This window comes from Lissotriton vulgaris, chromosome 11 (assembly GCF_964263255.1).
Source record: "Lissotriton vulgaris chromosome 11, aLisVul1.2, whole genome shotgun sequence".
NCBI lineage: Eukaryota > Metazoa > Chordata > Amphibia > Caudata > Salamandridae > Lissotriton > Lissotriton vulgaris.
This window is the reverse complement of record NC_141699.1, coordinates 509,265,517-509,283,908: the sequence shown is the minus strand read 5'-3', so window position 1 is coordinate 509,283,908 and position 18,392 is coordinate 509,265,517. Positions and strand designations below refer to the sequence as shown.

Here is an 18,392-nt window from a genome sequence, read left to right as displayed (position 1 = left end):
TTTTCCACCCCACATCTTTTGGAATCCTCCATATTCATCTCATACATCATCTCTTTCCTCTTCACCACAGTTTTTTTTCTCTCTCTCCTGCACATAGTTCCTTTCATCACCTCTACTTCAATAATCCCCCCGATCTACTCACCGGTTTCAAGCACTCCATTGTGTTTCTCTTTGGCTAGGTCTTATTTTGAAAGTTGTGCAACTCCTCCATGCTTTTTCCCATAGTTACAATTTGGGAATATCACTCACTGTGGTCTGTAGAGAGGCCAGAAATTGGAGGTGAATGCAATCTGAATACCTTTAGGGCCCACTGAGAGGCACTGTGATAAATGGGCACAACATTCTACCTTAATTGCAGAGCTCTCTATCATAACCCATCACAATCACACACCCACGGTTTCTACTTAATAAGACACCTGGATGGACTCAGTTCACAATATGCACTGTACGAGTCATACTGCATAAAAACCTACAAATACACAACTAATCCGCTACGGTAATGCAAAATTAAATAATAAATGAAAGCAGGGAAAATGGCCCACTTGACTGCAGTTGGGATTAGTAAAATACATCAATTTACATGGCTCAATTGACCTGGTGCCACTGCACCTGCTGAATCAATGATAGCTACACTCCTGGTAATAGCATCAGCTCATGCACAGTACACGAAAACAGCAGCTGGTGCCTCAATTAGTGGTGTGCTGATGCATAGCTTCCATTGGTGCAGTAACACCAGGGCCCAGAGGGGCCCACTGTACCCCGATTATTGCTGCATTTCACAGTTCAAACAGCAATCAAAAGGCCGATTTTCATCCGTGCACTAGTGCCCATGCCAAACTGGCTACACCACTGGCGCTGTCACAGTCACAATCACAGTAAATTCCTCGAACATTCAAAGATAATGGAGGGAGACACATAGATACCCATTTAGTGGCTGATGTATACAAAGTGAGGCCCAAAAACCTGTGAATAATCCCAGCTTCCCCGCTTAACCAAATAGTGTGACCTTAGGGAATATTTGTTGTCAGTAATCCTTCCTCCATTTTCTTCAATATTCCATATGAAAGCACATTCGAATAGGTGTGTTCACAATACAAGGCGTGTGGGCCACTTACATGACAACTGATTTGTCACTTAGCTCACAAACATGTTGCCATGGCGCGGACACGGTAGGAATAGTTCTAAATTCACTTTTAAAAACTTGGCCTTTAAATACCTGCCTTTCATTGCAGTGATATAAAGTGACCTGTTAATGTCAAAGCCTCCTTATGTTAAAGTAAGGTGCTTGTGGATTTTGAAGAGACTCCATCATATTTTACGAGTTCAGGGCTCAGCTTGCACAAAGGCTAAAATTGTCTATACAGCCGGCCTGTGCCCTGATGGCAGATGAGTCAGCTAGCTGGCTGATCTTTATCTTTTTAATTATCACCCCCAAGAGTGGAATAGATGGGCCAAGAACAGCAGAAGCCGTCCTTGCAGCATCAACTGGCCGGGACGCTCGATCGTAAACGTGAAAAATGTCCAGAGCACAGAACAAAACTGCTAGCCCTTCTATCTATAAAGCCAAGCATTGGCAATGCCAATTGGTCTCGCTTTTGGGACCTTATAAGTATTTAGTTATTCAGCACAATATCCTTGGTGCAACAACATCAACTGTTGCTTGGCTAAACACTTATAAGGTCCCAAAGGCGAGACCTATTGGCTATGCTAATGCTTGTCTTTGGGTTTATAATCATTTTCTGCGCTTTAGTTTCTGTATCCCTGCCAGAAATCAGTTTCAAAAACTTTGCCGTAGTGTGCTTCAGGAGATACTCGTCAGTGAGGGTGAGCGTCAGAGGGTGCCCCAACAGTGGCGGGAACAGGATTTTGGCATAAACTACTTGGCACTTGTGCAGGGGGTGCGGCTGAGCGTTTAGCTTGGGGTTTCCTTTGTACAGCATAGAACTGTCATGGACACGGAGGGCAGGAACGTAGTGATCAATGGGATGGTACACAGAGATCCACTGGCCCTGATAGCAATGCTTGATTTGATTTATCGGCTTATAAAGCGCGCGATTGCCTGAAGGCGTCTTGGCGCTATGACAGACCCTCGACTATCGAGAACGGTAGCTAGAGCTATGCAGAAAACAACCAGGTTTTGACTTCCTTTCTGAAGGATTCCAAGGATGGGTTGATTTTTATAGAAAGTGGCAGCTGATTTCAGGTTCGTGCTGCATATACCAGAAAACTTGTTCCACCCCAGCTGGCTCGTCTGACCTTGGGACCCTGATGAGTTTCAGTTGGCTAGATCTAAGAATGTGTGCCCCCAATGTCAACCACTCTGCATTTACCGACACGCTCACACTGACATTAGTACAAGATTTCAAAGCCCCAGGTCTCCAGTGGGAAGTGGGAGGAGCCTTTATCTGCATACAAGACACTCACTCAGGTTGATCAGTGCACTACCAAGCACTGTGGGCATTAGGATGACAATACATTTTTGGAAATGAGTGTTAACCAGGCAGGTGCATGATATTTGAAGTTTAATCCTCCCAGATGTTACGGATATTCCCTGCTCATCAAATACACAGTAGACTGCATTTAATGCTATGGAATGACATCCTCAGACTCACAATGGTTGATGTGGAGTATTTAGGTCGTACTCTATCTGATCATAGTCCCCTCAGACTGGTATTGGCGTGGAGTGAGGGAAGTGCTGCTATCCCTATGTGGAGGCTGGAGGCTCCATTTTTGGAAAGTTTTGGCACCTGCATTTTCCAATATTTCACTAAAAATAAAGGGTTGGTGTTAGACAGGGCAGAGGAATAGGAAGCCTTTGGTTATCTGTGAGCTCTGCATCAAGACCACATGGGGCACACGGTTTATCTTCAATAATAATATTTTAAAGGTGGGAGTGTCAGTTGTGTGATACACAGAATTTAGTGGTAAGTCAGCAAGAGTTTGGGCAGCAGTTCAGGCGGCTACACAAGCAGCACTCGGATCTAGTAGACAGGCTGGGGAAGATTGACTATAGGGCCTGTATGTCGTGGAAGCGTGCTGAAGGTAATGGCGTGGGCCGTATTCTAGCATGGCTGCTGCCGGTGGACACATCTAGAGCACTGATTTAATCTACTTGCTGTCCGGAGGGCTACACGCTTAACACACAGGCAGGTATCAACAGAGCCCTCACAGACTATTACCACACCATATACGCCACTCCCCAGGGCACTATTCTGCCCCGACTTATCATATATGTGCGCTGAATTTCTCTTCCTCAGATAGACCTCCTACAGGTCCAAGACTTGCAAGAACCACTAAGAATAGAGGAGATATACACGGTCATGGATAGATAGGGACAGTTTTCTCCTTGGGTTTTGCAACACCCACAGGACTCATGTAGCACTAAAGTTGCTTGTCCTTGATTAAACCGCCAAACAGGAAACGGGAACCGCTAGATCCCTCATACCAGACCCCTGAGTTCACTTAAATCCGGACAATAAAAATAGGCTATGGTATTGGCCGGATGTATGAAGTTACAACACATGCTTTTACCACGCATGCTGTTACAACGCAAGTATTACAACGAAAACCTTTACAACGCATTACACTTGGGGGTGCTGGATAGTGAATAGTTTAATTTACTATTCCAACTCCAGTCCCCGTGGACACTAGGGAAGGTGTTGGATAGTAAATTAAAACTATTCCTTATCCTAGAGTGCCCCCCAGTGTAATGCGTTGTAATGGTTTTCGTTGTAATACATGCGTTGTGATAGCACTGCGTGGTAAAAGTTGCGTTGTAAAGGTTGCATACCATATTGGCCAGTCGCTTACACCCAATAGTTGTGGCTCTAAAACACTGAGACCAGAATGGGTTAATACCTGGGAAAAACACTTTTCTGAAACTTCTTCATCAATTCTCCTTGATGGAGAAGATGGGAGCAGGGAATGAAACACACTTGGCAGTGTCTCTAGACGTAGAAAAGAGTTTGAATACTTTGGGGTGGCTCGGTGATATGCGAGTCCTGGAGGAGGTTGAATAGGGCTGTAAATTCTCAGCTGAATCAGGTTACAGTATACCGACAAATGGCCAGAGTTACAACTGGCCAAGTAATTTCGAAGCATTTCAGAATCAACATGGGCACCAGGCAGAGTTGCCCACTGTCCCCAAGAATTTTCACATTGGCTTTGAAGTCCCTACCATGTATGCTGAGGACAAAATCAATGAATCATAACATTTGTAAAGTGAACTACTCACCCGTGAGGGTCTCAAGGCGTTGGGGGGAGGGGTGCTGCTACTGCTCGAATAGCCATGTCTTGAGTAGCCTCCTGAAGGTAAGTAGGTCCTGGGTCCACTGCAGGAGGATGGGGAGGGTGTTCAAGGTTTTGGCGGAGAGGTGGGAGAACGATCTGCCGCCGGTGGTCACTCTTCGGATGCGGGGGACGGTGGTGACGCGAGGTCGGTGGAGCGGAGCTGGTGGTTCGGGTGTAGAAGGGGAGTCGTCTGTTGAGGTATGTTGGGCCGGTGTTGTGGAGTGCTTTGTGTGCTTGGGTGAGGAGCTTGAAGGTGATCCTCTTGTTGATGGGAAGCCAGTGCAGGTCTTTTAGGTGCGGTGTGATGTGGCTGCAGCGAGGGATCTCGAGGATAAGGCGTGAGGAGGCGTTCTGTATACGTTGTAATCGTTTCAGGAGTTTGGCCAAGGCTCCTGCGTAGAGGGCGTTACCATAGTCTAGCCTGCTGCTGACGAGGGCCTGGATGACCGTTCTTCTTGTTTTGTTTGGGATCCACCTGTAGATCTTGCGGAGCATGCGGAGGGTGTTGAAGCAAGAGGACGAGACAGTGTTGACTTGCTTGAGTGTTGAGTCGAGGATGAACCCTAGGTTGTGTGCGTGGTCAATGGGTGTTGGTGCTGCAAAAGGCCTGGATTGGAGCATCTCAATTTCTTATAGTAGGCCTAAAGTGTGGCTTTATGCTGACAATTAACTTATATATTTCCAAAATGCCCATGTCGTTCGGCCAGTGTTGTTGGACATGCTGAATGAGTTTGAGGATATATCTGATCTTAAAAATAAACCGAGGCCAAGTCTTTTCTTTTTCCCCTTCAGCAGCTGGCATATGACTACGAGGCAGCTTTTCAGGGTTTGAGACTTTACAGGAAATTTGACACATTCAAGTCAGTATATATCACACAGACCAAACCTCGTCAGAGGAAATTTAGGCAGAGTCCTCACAAACACACATCGGGCCATGCCCTTTGGCGAAGTCTATTGTCTCCTCTTGGGTGCATGGGAATAGCCAGGATGTTGGTCCTTCTGAGATTTGTGTACATGTTTGTAGCACTGCCTGTGATCCTCAAGAAGGCATATTTCCCAGAACTTCATAGTGTCCTCTCCGTCTTGATATGGGGATGTGGAAGGAAGAGTGTGGCGCTCGGTAAGAGGCAAAGCCCTAAGACAGAGGGGAGCCAAGGAGCCCCAAACTATGAACTCTACTATGCTGAGGCCCACTTGCAGTGGTTGATGGGATGGCTGGGGTCGCACCTAATTCAGAGAGATTAGATCTCCTCCAAACCCTGCGGGCTGCTACTGTCATCCAGTGGGTAATGAACGCAGGGTAGTCATATCCCGGGTTGAATAAGCTCCCCTCAGTGACAAATGTCTGTTTGCAAGTTCAAGTTCAAGTTCGAGCATTTGTATAGCGCACTACTCACCCAGTGGGTCTCAAGGCGCTAGGGGAAGGGGTATATTATTTGTCGAATAGCCAGGTTTTCAGTTCTTTTCTGAAGGAGATGTGATTCTGAGTAAGGCGGAGGTGGGTGGGGAGTGAGTTCCAGGTCTTGGCAGCCAGGAAGGAGAAGGATCTGCCACCCATGGTGGATTTCCGGATGCGCGGGACTGCGGCGAGGGCTTGATTGGACGATCTTAATTGGCGGGTGGGTTTGTAGAAGGACAGTCGAGTGTTGAGGCATTCGGGTCCTAGATTGTAGAGGGCCTTGTGAGCGTGGATGAGAAGGCGGAAAGTAATTCTTTTGTTGACAGGAAGCCAGTGGAGGTCTTTTAGATGTCCGGTGATGTGATCTTGGCGAGGGATGTCTAATATGAGTCTCGCTGACGCGTTTTGGATGCGCTGGAGTTTTTTCTGTAGTTTTGTTGTGATTCCGGCGTAAAGTGTGTTACCATAGTCCAGCCGACTCGTGACCAGTGCGTGGGTAACAGTTTTTCTTGTATCGAGGGGGATCCAGCGGAAGATCTTTTTGAGAATGCGAAGTACGTTGAAGCAGGAGGACGAGACGGCGTTGACTTGTCTGGACATCGAGAGAGAGGAGTCTAGGATGAAGCCGAGGTTACGTGCATGGTCTGTGGGTGTGGGTGCTGTGCCCAGAGCGGAAGGCCACCAAGAGTCGTCCCAGGCTGAGGGGGAAGATCCTAGGATGAGCACCTCCGTTTTGTCTGAGTTGAGTTTTAGACGGCTTTGTTTCATCCATTCGGCAACTTCTTTCATGCCTTCGTGAAGATTGGTTTTGGCGGTGTTGGGGTCTTTGGTGAGGGAGAGGATTAGCTGGGTGTCGTCGGCGTAAGATATGATGTTAAGGTTGTGTTGTCGTGCGATGGATGCGAGAGGACTCATGTAGACGTTGAAGAGGGTGGGGCTGAGTGAGGATCCTTGAGGTACGCCGCATATGACTTCGGTGGCCTCTGAGTAGAATGGGGGAAGTCGGACTCTTTGAGTTCTCCCGGCGAGGAATGAGATGATCCAGTCCAAGGCTTTTCCTTGTATGCCGATGTTGCTGAGGCGTTGTATAAGGGTGCTGTGGCAGACTGTGTCGAAAGCGGCGGAGAGGTCGAGTAGGATGAGGGCCACTGTTTCTCCGTTGTCAAGTAGTGTTCGGATGTCGTCGGTCGCTGCAATGAGGGCGGTTTCGGTGCTGTGTTTGGCTCGGAAGCCGGACTGTGAGGGGTTGAGGGAGTTGTTGGATTCAAGGAAGGCGGCGAGTTGGCTGTTGACGGCTTTCTCTAGGACTTTGGCAGGGAAAGGGAGGAGGGATATGGGTCGGTAGTTTTTCAGTTCTGAGGGGTCTGCTGTGGGTTTCTTCAGAAGGGCGCTGAGTTCGGCGTGTTTCCAGCTTTCTGGAAAGGTAGCAGAGTTGAAAGAGCAGTTGATGACATCGCGGAGTTGGGGTGCGATGATGGAGTCAGCTTTGTTGAAGATGTGGTGGGGGCAGGGGTCAGAAGGCGAGCCAGAGTGGATTGAGTTCATGAGGCGAATGGTGTCTTCAGTGGAGATTGGGTTCCAGGCGCTGAGGTTGTTAGTTGGAGGAGTAGGATCAGAAGGGGGTGGGGTGGGTTGATCCCTGGGAGAATTCTCGAAGCTGTTGTGGATGTCGGCAATTTTGTTGTAGAAGAAGGAGGATAGTGCATCGCAGAGGTCTTGGGAGGGAGTGATGTCGTTGGATGCTGCGGTGGGGTTGGTGAATTCTTTGACGATATTGAAGAGTTCCTTGCTGTTGTGAGTGTTGTTGTCGAGACGATCCTTGAAAGCGGATTTCTTGGCGGATCGAATCATTTGGTGATGTTTGCGGGTGGCTGTCTTGAGGGAGGTCATGTTGTCTGAGGTTGGGTTTTTTCTCCAATTCTTCTCCATGGTGCGGCATAGCTTCTTGGATTTTTTAAGTTCATCATTGAACCAGGGAGCATTTTTGCTGGTTGATTTCATCTGGGGCTTTTTCAGGGGTGCTAATTCGTCTGCGCTGTGGGTAATCCATTGCCTGAGGTTGGTGGCCGCTTGGTCTGGGTCCATTGAGAGTGTGGGAGGGTTTTGTTTGAGTGATGTGAGGAGTTGGTCGGAGGGGATTTTGTTCCAGTATCTCCGAGGAATACGTTGAGGGCGATTGTGGGTTAGGGAGGTTTTGTAGCTGAAGTGAACGCAGCTGTGATCCGTCCAGTGGAGAGCTGTGGTGCGATCGAAGGAGATGTGCTTGCTGGATGTGAAGATAGGGTCGAGCGTGTGACCGGCTACATGGGTGGGGGTGTCCACAAGTTGTTTGAGTCCGAGATTGGCCAGGTTGTCCAGAAGGGTGGTGGTGTTGCTGTCGTGTTTGTTTTCAAGGTGGTAGTTGAGGTCTCCTAGAAGAATGTAGTTCTCGGAGGCTAGGGCGTGTGGGCTGACGAAGTCCGTGAGGTCGCCGCTGAATTGGGTGCGGGTACCTGGAGGCCTGTAGATGAGGGTGCCTCTCAGTGTGGTCCTGGGGTCGGTGTGGATCTGAAAGTGGAGATGTTCGAAGGTTGCAAGATTGTCGTCGGAGCTGGTTGTGATTTCGATGGTGTTCCTGTGGATGATGGCGATGCCACCTCCTGTTTGATTGGTGCGGTCTTTCCGGATGATCTTGTAAGTGGCCGATATGGCTATGGCGATGTCGGGAGCTGATGATGTGTTCATACAGGTTTCAGTAAGGAAGCCAATGTCAGGTGACGCAGAGTCGATTAGGTCCCAGAGTTCTGTTGCGTGTCTGTGGACCGAGCGGGTGTGGAGCAGTATGCATTTTAGGCGGTTGGAGTTGTGTTTGGAGGACCTGGAGTTGGTGAGAGTCCTGAAGCAGTTGAACTTGCAGGAGAGGCAGGCGAAAGGGCAGTGAGTACATCCTGTAGTAGCTTCGCAGCAAAGTGGTGTACGTCCGGGATTGAGGGCGAGGAGAGTGGCGGCATCGTATTTAAATCTAGAAGGTTGGGAGTGGCAGGGGCCAGGGGGACTGGCGCTGGGCGCGGTCCGGGCGCGGACGGGCGTAGACGGGCTTACCTTTGGCGCACCTTTGGCGCGGCTGCTGCGCGTGAACGCTGCGCGCAAAGGCATCAGGCATATGTGGATGGAGGAGGGGGCGAGGGAGGGTCAGCTGGGAGGCGGGGCGGGCTGTGGGGGACGGGCTCTGAGGCACCAGCAACAACAACAACAATGGCGGCAGCGCCAGAAACACGAGACTGGAGGTAGTCTGGGGCACACACACTGGGTGGGATGCTAAATCGCGCTGCAGCTGTGAGTGCGCGAAATAAAGCGCTGCGATTAAATTTGAGTTACCCTTGAAGCGCCTGCAAGTGTCCACGAGATTACCTAATGGCGCTCGCAATACAGTGTGATTACAATGAAATAATGGCGCTCGCTATACAGCGTGACAACAGAGATGACAACAGAGATACAGTGGCGCTTGTAATACAGCGCGAGTACAGTGATATAATGGCGCAGTCAACGATACCAGACAGGCAAGCAGGAGCTGGGGTGAAGGGAGCGACCGTTTCTGAATGCGTCAGGACGGTCACAGCTTTAATGGGGGAGAGAGTGGCCTAAGTAGTCCGTGGGAGGGAGGGTCAGCTGGGAGGCGGGGCGGGCTGTGGGGGACGAGCTCTGAGGCACCAGCAACAACAACAACAATGGCGGCAGCGCCAGAAACACGAGACTGGAGGTAGGCTGGGGCACACACACTGGGTGGGATGCTAAATCGCGCTGCAGCTGTGATAGCGCAAAATAAAGCGCTGCGATTAAATTTGAGTTACCCTTGAAGCGCCTACAAGTGTCCACGAGATTACCTAATGGCGCTCGCAATACAGCGTGATTATAATGAAATAATGGCACTCGCTATACAGCGTGATTACAATGAAATAATGGCGCTCGCTATACAGCGTGACAGCAGAGATGACAACAGAGATACAGTGGCGCTTGTAATACAGCACGAGTACAGTGATATAATGGTGCAGTATATGTGGAGGTGACTGGCCCCTCTCCATACCTGCCACAGTTGCTACTATGTATGCTACCAATGCTGTCAAATTTAATGGACGCTCATGAATAACATAAGGCTATATATGGAAGCATGGGGTACACTTGGTGGTGGACATGTGCACAATGGATGGCTTGCACATTTTCCAAAATATACAAGATACATATGGAATGGGATGATTTCAATTTGTGACTTACAATGTACTGGCGAGCAGGCGAGGGATAATTTGCAGGCAGGACAAACAGGTCAGAGGTTTTGCAGTGTCTACTGTTCCATGGGAACATTAGGCAAGCAATCACTACACTATACAATGCATTACTTGAGCAACATTCATGTAAAAGCCCAGATGTCAAAACTAAATGGGTACAACACTTAGGCCTGGACATACAAAACAATAATGAGCACACTCAGTAGATTTTATAAAGGGAGTATGCAAAAATCCCAGACTCAAGTCACTTGGTCACTAAAGTGGGGTGTAGTAGAGTGACACGGAGTGTCATAAAGTGCATTATCAGAGTGGAGTGACGTAGTCTCAAAGTGTGGAATGTCATGGCGTGTCGTAAAGTGGCATAGAGTGGAGTGTCATATAGTGAAGTAGGGGCGTAGAGTGGAGTGGTGTAGAGTGGAAGAGATTACAATGATGTGGATTAGAGCGGAGTCGACTGAAGTCGATTAGAGTGGAGTGGGGTAGGGTGCAGTTGATTAGAGTGGAGTGGAGTGAATTAGGCTGGTGTGCATTGGAGTGGAGGGGATTCGAGTGGATTAAGTGGATCAGAGTGGAGTGGATTAGAGTGGATTGGATTAGAGTGGAGCGGGCTAGGGTGCATTAGAGTAAATTGGAGTGGATTACAGTGGAGGGGATTGAAGTGGAGTGGATTGGATTAGAGTGGAGTTGATTAGAGTGGATAAGAGTAGATTGGAGTGGATTGGATTAAAGTTGAGTCGATTAGAGTGGATAAGAGTGAAGTGGAGTTGATTGGAGTGGAGTGGGTTGGAGTGGATTAGAGTAGACTAAAGTGGATTCGAGATGAGTGCACTGGAGTACATTAGAGTAGATTGTAGAGGATTGCAGTGGAGGGGATTGAAGTGGAGTGGATTCGATTAGAGTGGAGTCGATAAGAGTGGAAAAGAAAGGAGTGGAGTTGATTGGAGTGTATTAGAGTGGAGTGGGTTGGAGTGGAATAAAGTGGAGTGGATTAGGGTGGAGTGGGGTTGACTGAAGTGGATCGGAATGGATTAGAGTGGAGGGGATTAGAGTGAATTAGTGTGGAGAGAACTGAAGTGCATTTGAGTGGACTGGATTAGAGTGGAATAGAGTAGAGTGGGATTGAGCGGAGTAGAGTGGTTTCAAGTGGATTGGATTAGTGGAGTGGATCAGAGTGGAGTGGATAATTGTTGGAGGGGGAAATATTTCAAGTACATATTTATTTTCTTTATGCGGAGCTGGATATTCCAGAAAGCTGAGATAAGACTGGGGGATGTGCTCTTCCCTAATGTCCCACCCCAAACACCCCATCCATCGAGGCAGCTCTGAACACTGGAGACGCTGGCCTAGTCATGTGGCTGCAAACGAGAACGGATGCACTCCACAGAAAGCGTCTCAATATGGAAATCAAAAGAAACCTTGTGCTTTCACTCCTATGCAAATGTGAGCAGTACTTAATCATAGGCCCGTCCTCCCCCTCTACCCGGTCCGCTGCTTCTGGACAGAACAGGAAGCAATATATGAAACTCAGACTGGGACAACTTTCTCTAAGGTCCAGGGTGAAGCCACACACATGAAACACATTACAGATGTCCATATTACGACCTCATCTTCTGGTTCCAAGCAGAAGAACACAGACAGCAGAAGAAATGTCAGGGGCAGAGGTTGGAGGGAAAAGAAGCAACAAGGGCAGGGTTAATTTACATGAGCTCTCCTGCAGATGTCAATCAAATGCTTGAAATGAATGAGGTGTGAGAACTGCTCCTAGAGCATGAACAACAGACTGGCTGCGGGGAGGTGTTCTTCTTCCCCTAGCAGGAAGACCAGTTGGGGTGGGCACAAGAACGTACTTAACTTCAAAGGGGCTGCCATGTCAAAAATAAATGTCAGGGGACACCTGTAAAGACCAAGCCTTTTTTCTTCTTAGTCGGGCTGGAACCAAACCCAGTGGGAGCAGAGTTACCACCAGAACAGATTTTCATTGACCACAGAGGAGGGGGCTGCCTATTACTCTGGTTACACCTCTGGGTGGGCACACAGGCTCTGTACAAGGGGTGAAGGGTTCCCCATCTAGATTTTGGGGAATAAAGTGCACTGAGGGAATTGAGTGAAGTAGGGTAAACAGGAAATGATTCAAAAGTTGATAGGGTTGCTCCTGGGAACGTTTACCCCACTGATTAAGGAAGAACCTAGAGTTACCCGCCCCTCCACCCACTAGCTGGTGTCAAGCATAAATTTGGCACCCCAAGGCAGCATCCTTAGAACACTCTGCACTGCAAAAGAAAAGAAGGAGGACTGTGTCTGCTGTTTGAGACTTGTGAGGAAACTTGAAGGGCTGAACCTGCTTCCACATGTACCAAGGACAAAGAAGTGGACACCAAAGGCAATTGGCTAACCTTCTGTGTGGCTACAGAGATGCAACAAGCTGCAAGAGGTCTTTTCCCACGTGTACCAAGGACAAAGAAGTGGACATCAAGGGGCAGTTGGCTAACCTTCCATGTGGCTACAGGGACGCAACAAGCTGCAACAGGCCTTTTCCGTAAAGTGCCCAGATGACCAGTAGCAAATGGACTTAGACTGAACAATATTTTGTCCTTTGCCTGACACTCTGAGAGTATCTAAACGCCTTTCCCTGAGGTCATTGGTGCCTTAGAAGTGTGCTCATGTGCTTGTTTGACATCAGAAGTGCTTGAAAACTTGAAAGATTTCTCTTCAGTGGGACCTACAGTCAAAAAGTATCCAATGGCTAGTACCATAGTGTCGGATTGGATTTCAGCTTTATCTTGAGAGGAGACCTCCACACCGCTGTGGAAATGACTAAGTCATGTTCTGAATTCGTATTTAGAAAGTTTGCAGCAAAACATCTCAAAAACTTCAGAGCACCTGCAGGGCTATTCTAATTCAGATACCTGGCCTTCAGTTCCATAGCAAGAGCTACAGTTTCAGCGGCAACCCGCACAGGGAGAATATTCCTTCTCAAAAAGAGACAAAATCTCACTCTGAGTTGGGCTTAGAAGACATTCAACACTTTCCTTCCTGAAACTGAAAGAAATCCCTTTCTGAAGTGAGACTCAGACACTTTTTGACCTTTTTGAATTCCAGACTTTCACCAGGACAAATCCAGTTGGCTGATCAAGTCCATGCTTCATCGCTGTTGACTTGAAATTGTAACTTGGTCCTGGTCTATCGTAACTATTGACTTTCATTTGAGCTTTACTTTTTCTTTGTGCTTTTTTTAACTTAAATATTTAAAAATTAATTCATAACTACTGTTCTCCATATTAGGTTTTTGTCATTTCTGTGCCATAGAGCTCAGAATTAAATAAACCTTTAACTGGACTTAATAGTTTAGTGACTTTATTACTTGTAGTGGACTTCCATCCACCCCAATTAACAATTCACTTTCTTACAGAACTATTAAGCAAAGAAGATGCACAGTCTGACAAAACAATTTCGGAAAGAAGATGATAGACTTAGGTAGGAATCACATACATTTATTTTGGTATCCTTTTTAAAATGTACAATATAAAAATCCATAAAACCCAAGAGTTCCTTCACTTTAACAATATATCTATATTGACTTCACTGCATTGACTGCTGAATGCTCATTTCCTTTAGTCTGCTGCATGAAAATGGTTCAAATTTAACAGCTCCTGGAATGCCTCACTTTTAATATGAATACAAAATGTTTGCACTCCAAAACTTTATTGGGCCTCTGCAGTGAAGCAGGAAAACCAAATGACAGACTGCTGCTGCTGGAGGTAAATGGTTTGTAAAGCATGCCAGATTTGTTCCTCACATGGATGAGTTAGATACTTGAGAATTTGTAGAATATGTGTCTTCATTTGAGCTTTGAGAAACAGTATCCATAATTGCATGACTAGCTTAACCCCCTCAATTTTTTCCAATAGTGTTGTCGTTTTCATAGAAAATGCTTTCACTTTTACAGCCCTCGTTCTAGTAACCTGGTGTTCAGGTGTGGCTGACATTTATCTTGATGTGGAATGTTACAATTCGAGTTGTTGATTATGACTAGGGCCCCTGGTTTTATGGTATTTATATGTATGTCATTTCTGTCTGTATTTATCGATATTTATTTTTTCCTAATTTTACCTGTATTTATCCATATTTATTTTAGGTTTTGTGGAAAAAATTAAGCAGAAATGTGTATATTTCTGCATTTATTTAACCAGTTATTGTACACTCGTGCCTGAACGCCTGACAGGTTTCAATGATATATAAACACTCAGATGATAAAATACGCACTTAAAAGAACACTTCCACATTTAGTGTCAAGGTTGTGCAAATCTACTGCTGTTTAAGGCCCTTTACTAAAGCTCTTTAATTTTTGTAATCCTTTGCCTATCAATCCGCACAGCTTTTGACCTGACAGTCATGATGGATAACATTCAGAATCGCTCCAAAAATACCCAATTTCCGTTTTTATCCACATTTAAATATAAATACAGACAGGAAAATAAATAGTTTTCTGTCTGTATTTATCTGTAAAAACGGAACATATGGAGCCTTAATTATAAGTCAATGGTGAACCTACAGTAGAATACTGGGGAATCAACTGACAGGCTGTAGCTACTGTTGGAAGTACTGTTTTACTTGCATGTCAAATTTTTATCTCATTTGGAGGAAGACGATATTTGAGAAGTTATAGCAAAAACACGCTTATTTTTTGTTTCTGGGGTGTTATCTACAATTTCCATGAAAAAATCCTGGCAGAAAACAGTTTTTTGTCAAAAATGGTATATCAAATCACAACAGAGGATCAGCACTGTGTGCTTGGATTTAATTTACAGGGTTTTAAAGTGTGTTTTAAATGTGATATAATTAGGTTATAAACTGTAGGGAATCTTGGAATGTTTAATACATATTTAGTAGTGTTTAATTCATTCACGGATAGCTGAAACGATTAGTTCTTCAAAATCCACACAGATACAGAAAACCCTTTGTTCGCCCGACTTCTACAAACTTATCAATATAAGGAGAATTCCCCTTAGATATTAGTCCAACGATGCCCAAGCAAGTCAACTCCAGCTACTCCCAATATCAATAAGTTTTGGAAGGTGCACCTGTACAATAAGCACCGTGAATGCCCCATTAATGATACACGTACGGACACATAACACTGATTTGAAGAGTAAATTGAGCAACAGATATTCCGGGTCGGAATTACAACCAAAAGTTGACGAATGGCCATTAAGAGATCTAGGTGAAACAGCCCTGATGAAGTCGTAGGGAATACCCTAAGACGAAGAAAAACATGTTGGCTAGAGCATGAATGAAGTTAGAAAAGAAGGGGCAAAGTGAACGAAAATAAGCCATCAAATAAGAGGAAGACAATTTTGTTTTGTTGCTCCATATTGTACTATCATGTGGATTTTGCAGTGTGTGCCTTAAAGTTATACAATTTTGTTTGCCAATGATTGCAAGTGTCTTAGTGTTATCAATTCACCCAAATCGTTACAGCATTTAAAGTTGGTCAACGAAGAGTGTTTTGTTAAGCCATGGGGAAAATGAGTGACATAATTATGGCTACGACTGAATTCTCAGAAGGGTTATAAAATTGTTATGAGTGCAAATTTTAGTGACAAATTACTTGTGCAAATTAGTGATTTTAATGATGCTATTGGTCATTACAGATGAACCAACACAAATGCACTTGGAATTATTTCATAAGGTTGATTAGAAGTGTGATTAATAATGAAATATAGTTAGAACACACTTTCGTGCAAGACTCCATTTTAATCGAATAGATGAGGTTCCTGATATTCAGCTAATCTTTCTCCTATTATTTTTCCTGTCCATTCACAGACCCGATGCAAGTCATCTCGTTTCACGATTTCCGCAGAGTACAATGACGAAAATGTTGTCGGGAAATTGGATCCTGAAGAGCCTAATACCATTCGTATGAGAATAGTAACCTTTAATATTCAGGTTTCTAGGCTTATATTTAAGATGTGATTCCCATGTAATTTACTTGCCTGGGCATGCATGTGAAAAATGTGAATTAAAGGAAAATAAAAAAAAAAACTTTTAGGGGAGATGGAGGTGTGTGCATATGTGAGTATGTGTTGAGCCTGGCAGCATCTTCTCAAACGCAACTGATATGACTGACCACTATATCAGGGCACACCCGCCATATTCAGTTCCTCGTTGCACATGTGGTCAATCTGTAAGGGGTCCACCTTTGACATAGTGCTGATGAATTTTGGAATCAACAGCATGACAACACTATCTCCAGGCTAATGTTGAGCCTGGAATATCTGCTGCAATTCTTTTCATCTATAGGACCATCGTTGGCACAATGGCAACCACCCATGGCATAATGCTGGTGATAAGATCTTCAGCATGACAGTTCAGGCATCGTCCCTAGTGCTGGCTCTAATACTATGAAGGGAATTCTTAGGATAGTGTGTGGATTCACTTGGATGGTAGATCGCGTTCCACCTTGCTCTCTTGAGTGACTGATCGACCGGTTGCAGTGTTAATCCTTTCACGGATTGTGATGCTCCTTGCTGGACCTCTCTCTCTTATAAGTACTTCATATGACAATTTCAATTTATGGACATGTAAAACCTAGCTGTCCCGGCAAGGTTGACGGACAGGGAAGGTTTAAACCTTAAAGGCTTATTTCCAGATATTTAAGTCATACAGAAATCAAGAAATATAATCAAAATCAATATATCAGAGTGCCAAGCTCAGTTAGAATACAGATTCAATAAAAGAACTCAGTAAAATTCAGGTCAGCAAATACAAAGTATATGATGGGAAAGCAAACCAACATAAATTCACCTCTTAGGTCAGTAAGAAAGGGCAATTTTTCACATAAAAAAGAGCGCAATTTTATAGAATTCTGAACAAAGTATTTTATTCATTCAATAGCGTTGTACATGGTTCCCACAGAATAAACCAATCAGAATTTGCTACAGTAAAACAGTCTCAAAAAATACATTTCGAAAATCTCTCATAATTCTACAACATGGAGCTTCTCACTAACCGCAGCCACCTGCACTAGAAAAAAATATTGCAATATTGTGTCCGATTCTGCTACAACTGCTAGGTGAAACTTTGAACATGTACTACTCAGCTGAAACAACTGGAAGGTTGTTGTCTTGCCTGTGAAAACACATTTAAGAATTATTCTACTGAAACCTCAAAATAGCAGTTTTTTTATGTGATATATATAATTTTCAGCAGTCACAAACAAAATTGAGTATGAGGCCCACAGTTAATATGTTAGCTACATTTTTGTTTCACTGGGGCAATGCTTTAATTAAAAAAAAAGCTAACATCCATCACCAGTTACATGCAATAAAGTTGTGGATGGAAGACTGAATGGTTTGACTCCAGCGGTGGTGTACGCTTTCTAACTAGTCACATTTATCCATTCACTCACTCATTAATGTGGCAATTTATGCATCCAAGTACTCACTCATTCATCATTAAATATACAAACTCACCCCTTCATCCAACGTGCCCTTACTAACTCACTCATGCCCCTGCTCGTCAACCAATAACTCTTATTGTTATCCGTTTAAAAACACGCAGAAGCAGCTACATATTTCAAATAAATATAACAGGTGCACGTTCGTAGGCACTGCCAATACAGTTCCAAAGGCCGCGCTACATCGGTCGCCCTTGAAACGCGCACAATGAAAGATAACACATGCTCACATACGGGCACTTCTCAATCCCACCCTCCTAATACTTCCAATGGAACGAGCTTCGCCTCAGAGGTTTGTGGGCGTGGCCTGAGCTGACAAAAGCCCAGGAACAATAATGTCATTTTCTTGTTCAATGAAAGCCAGTTGTACGGTTTGCACGCAACAGAGCCCGACTGTGTAAAACGCAGCACACGGTTGTTGCGATTCAACGTATTGTGGAGAGATTTATGTAAACACCGGTATGAATTTCAAATCAGTCCCTACAGAGCGAAATGAATAAACCATTTACACTTACCAGGAACAGCATGGAATACACAGAGAGGGAGAACTTCAACCCGTAATAGTAATGCATGGAGTCCATCCAATCACTCTGGCCACGTTTCCGAGGCATCTTTTAGCTGCAATGGGGATGCGCTGTATTGTAAAATCGCTGTGTTTGTCCCCCTCTGTCTATGCCGCTCACCCGATTGCTTTGCCTATTATGCATGCCTGAAGCTTCAGCACTTCCGCCTCCGAGAAACTGAAAGCTGTGGAAAGGGAGGTGACGAGGCGACTCCAGCTGGGATTATTTTTTTTAACTCTTTAGTGTATCGCGTGCAGCAAAACCTTTGTTGTGTTTGTTGCATGTTTATGTTTTTATAGCAAGGTCAAATGACGCTGTATGTTTCCCACGTTCTGCTGTTTTTATAACAGATGGTTTGTTTCCAAAACACCGTAATTGTCATTAGCCACGTCTTCCCGCCACAGTCAGGTCGATGGGTAATA

General features: G+C 45.3%; 1 protein-coding gene across 1 annotated transcript in view; it reads right to left on the bottom strand.

The window, feature by feature from the left end:
• LOC147683085 (tetraspanin-15-like) overlaps positions 1 to 18,149 on the bottom strand; it is a 215,614-nt gene extending 197,465 nt beyond the window's left edge. The window contains exon 1 of the mRNA XM_086943569.1: positions 17,923 to 18,149. Coding sequence (XP_086799695.1) covers positions 17,923 to 18,018 — 96 coding nt within the window. The 5' untranslated portion in view covers positions 18,019 to 18,149. The remainder of the gene's footprint in view (positions 1 to 17,922) is intronic.
• Between the last annotated feature and the right edge of the window lie 243 nt (positions 18,150 to 18,392).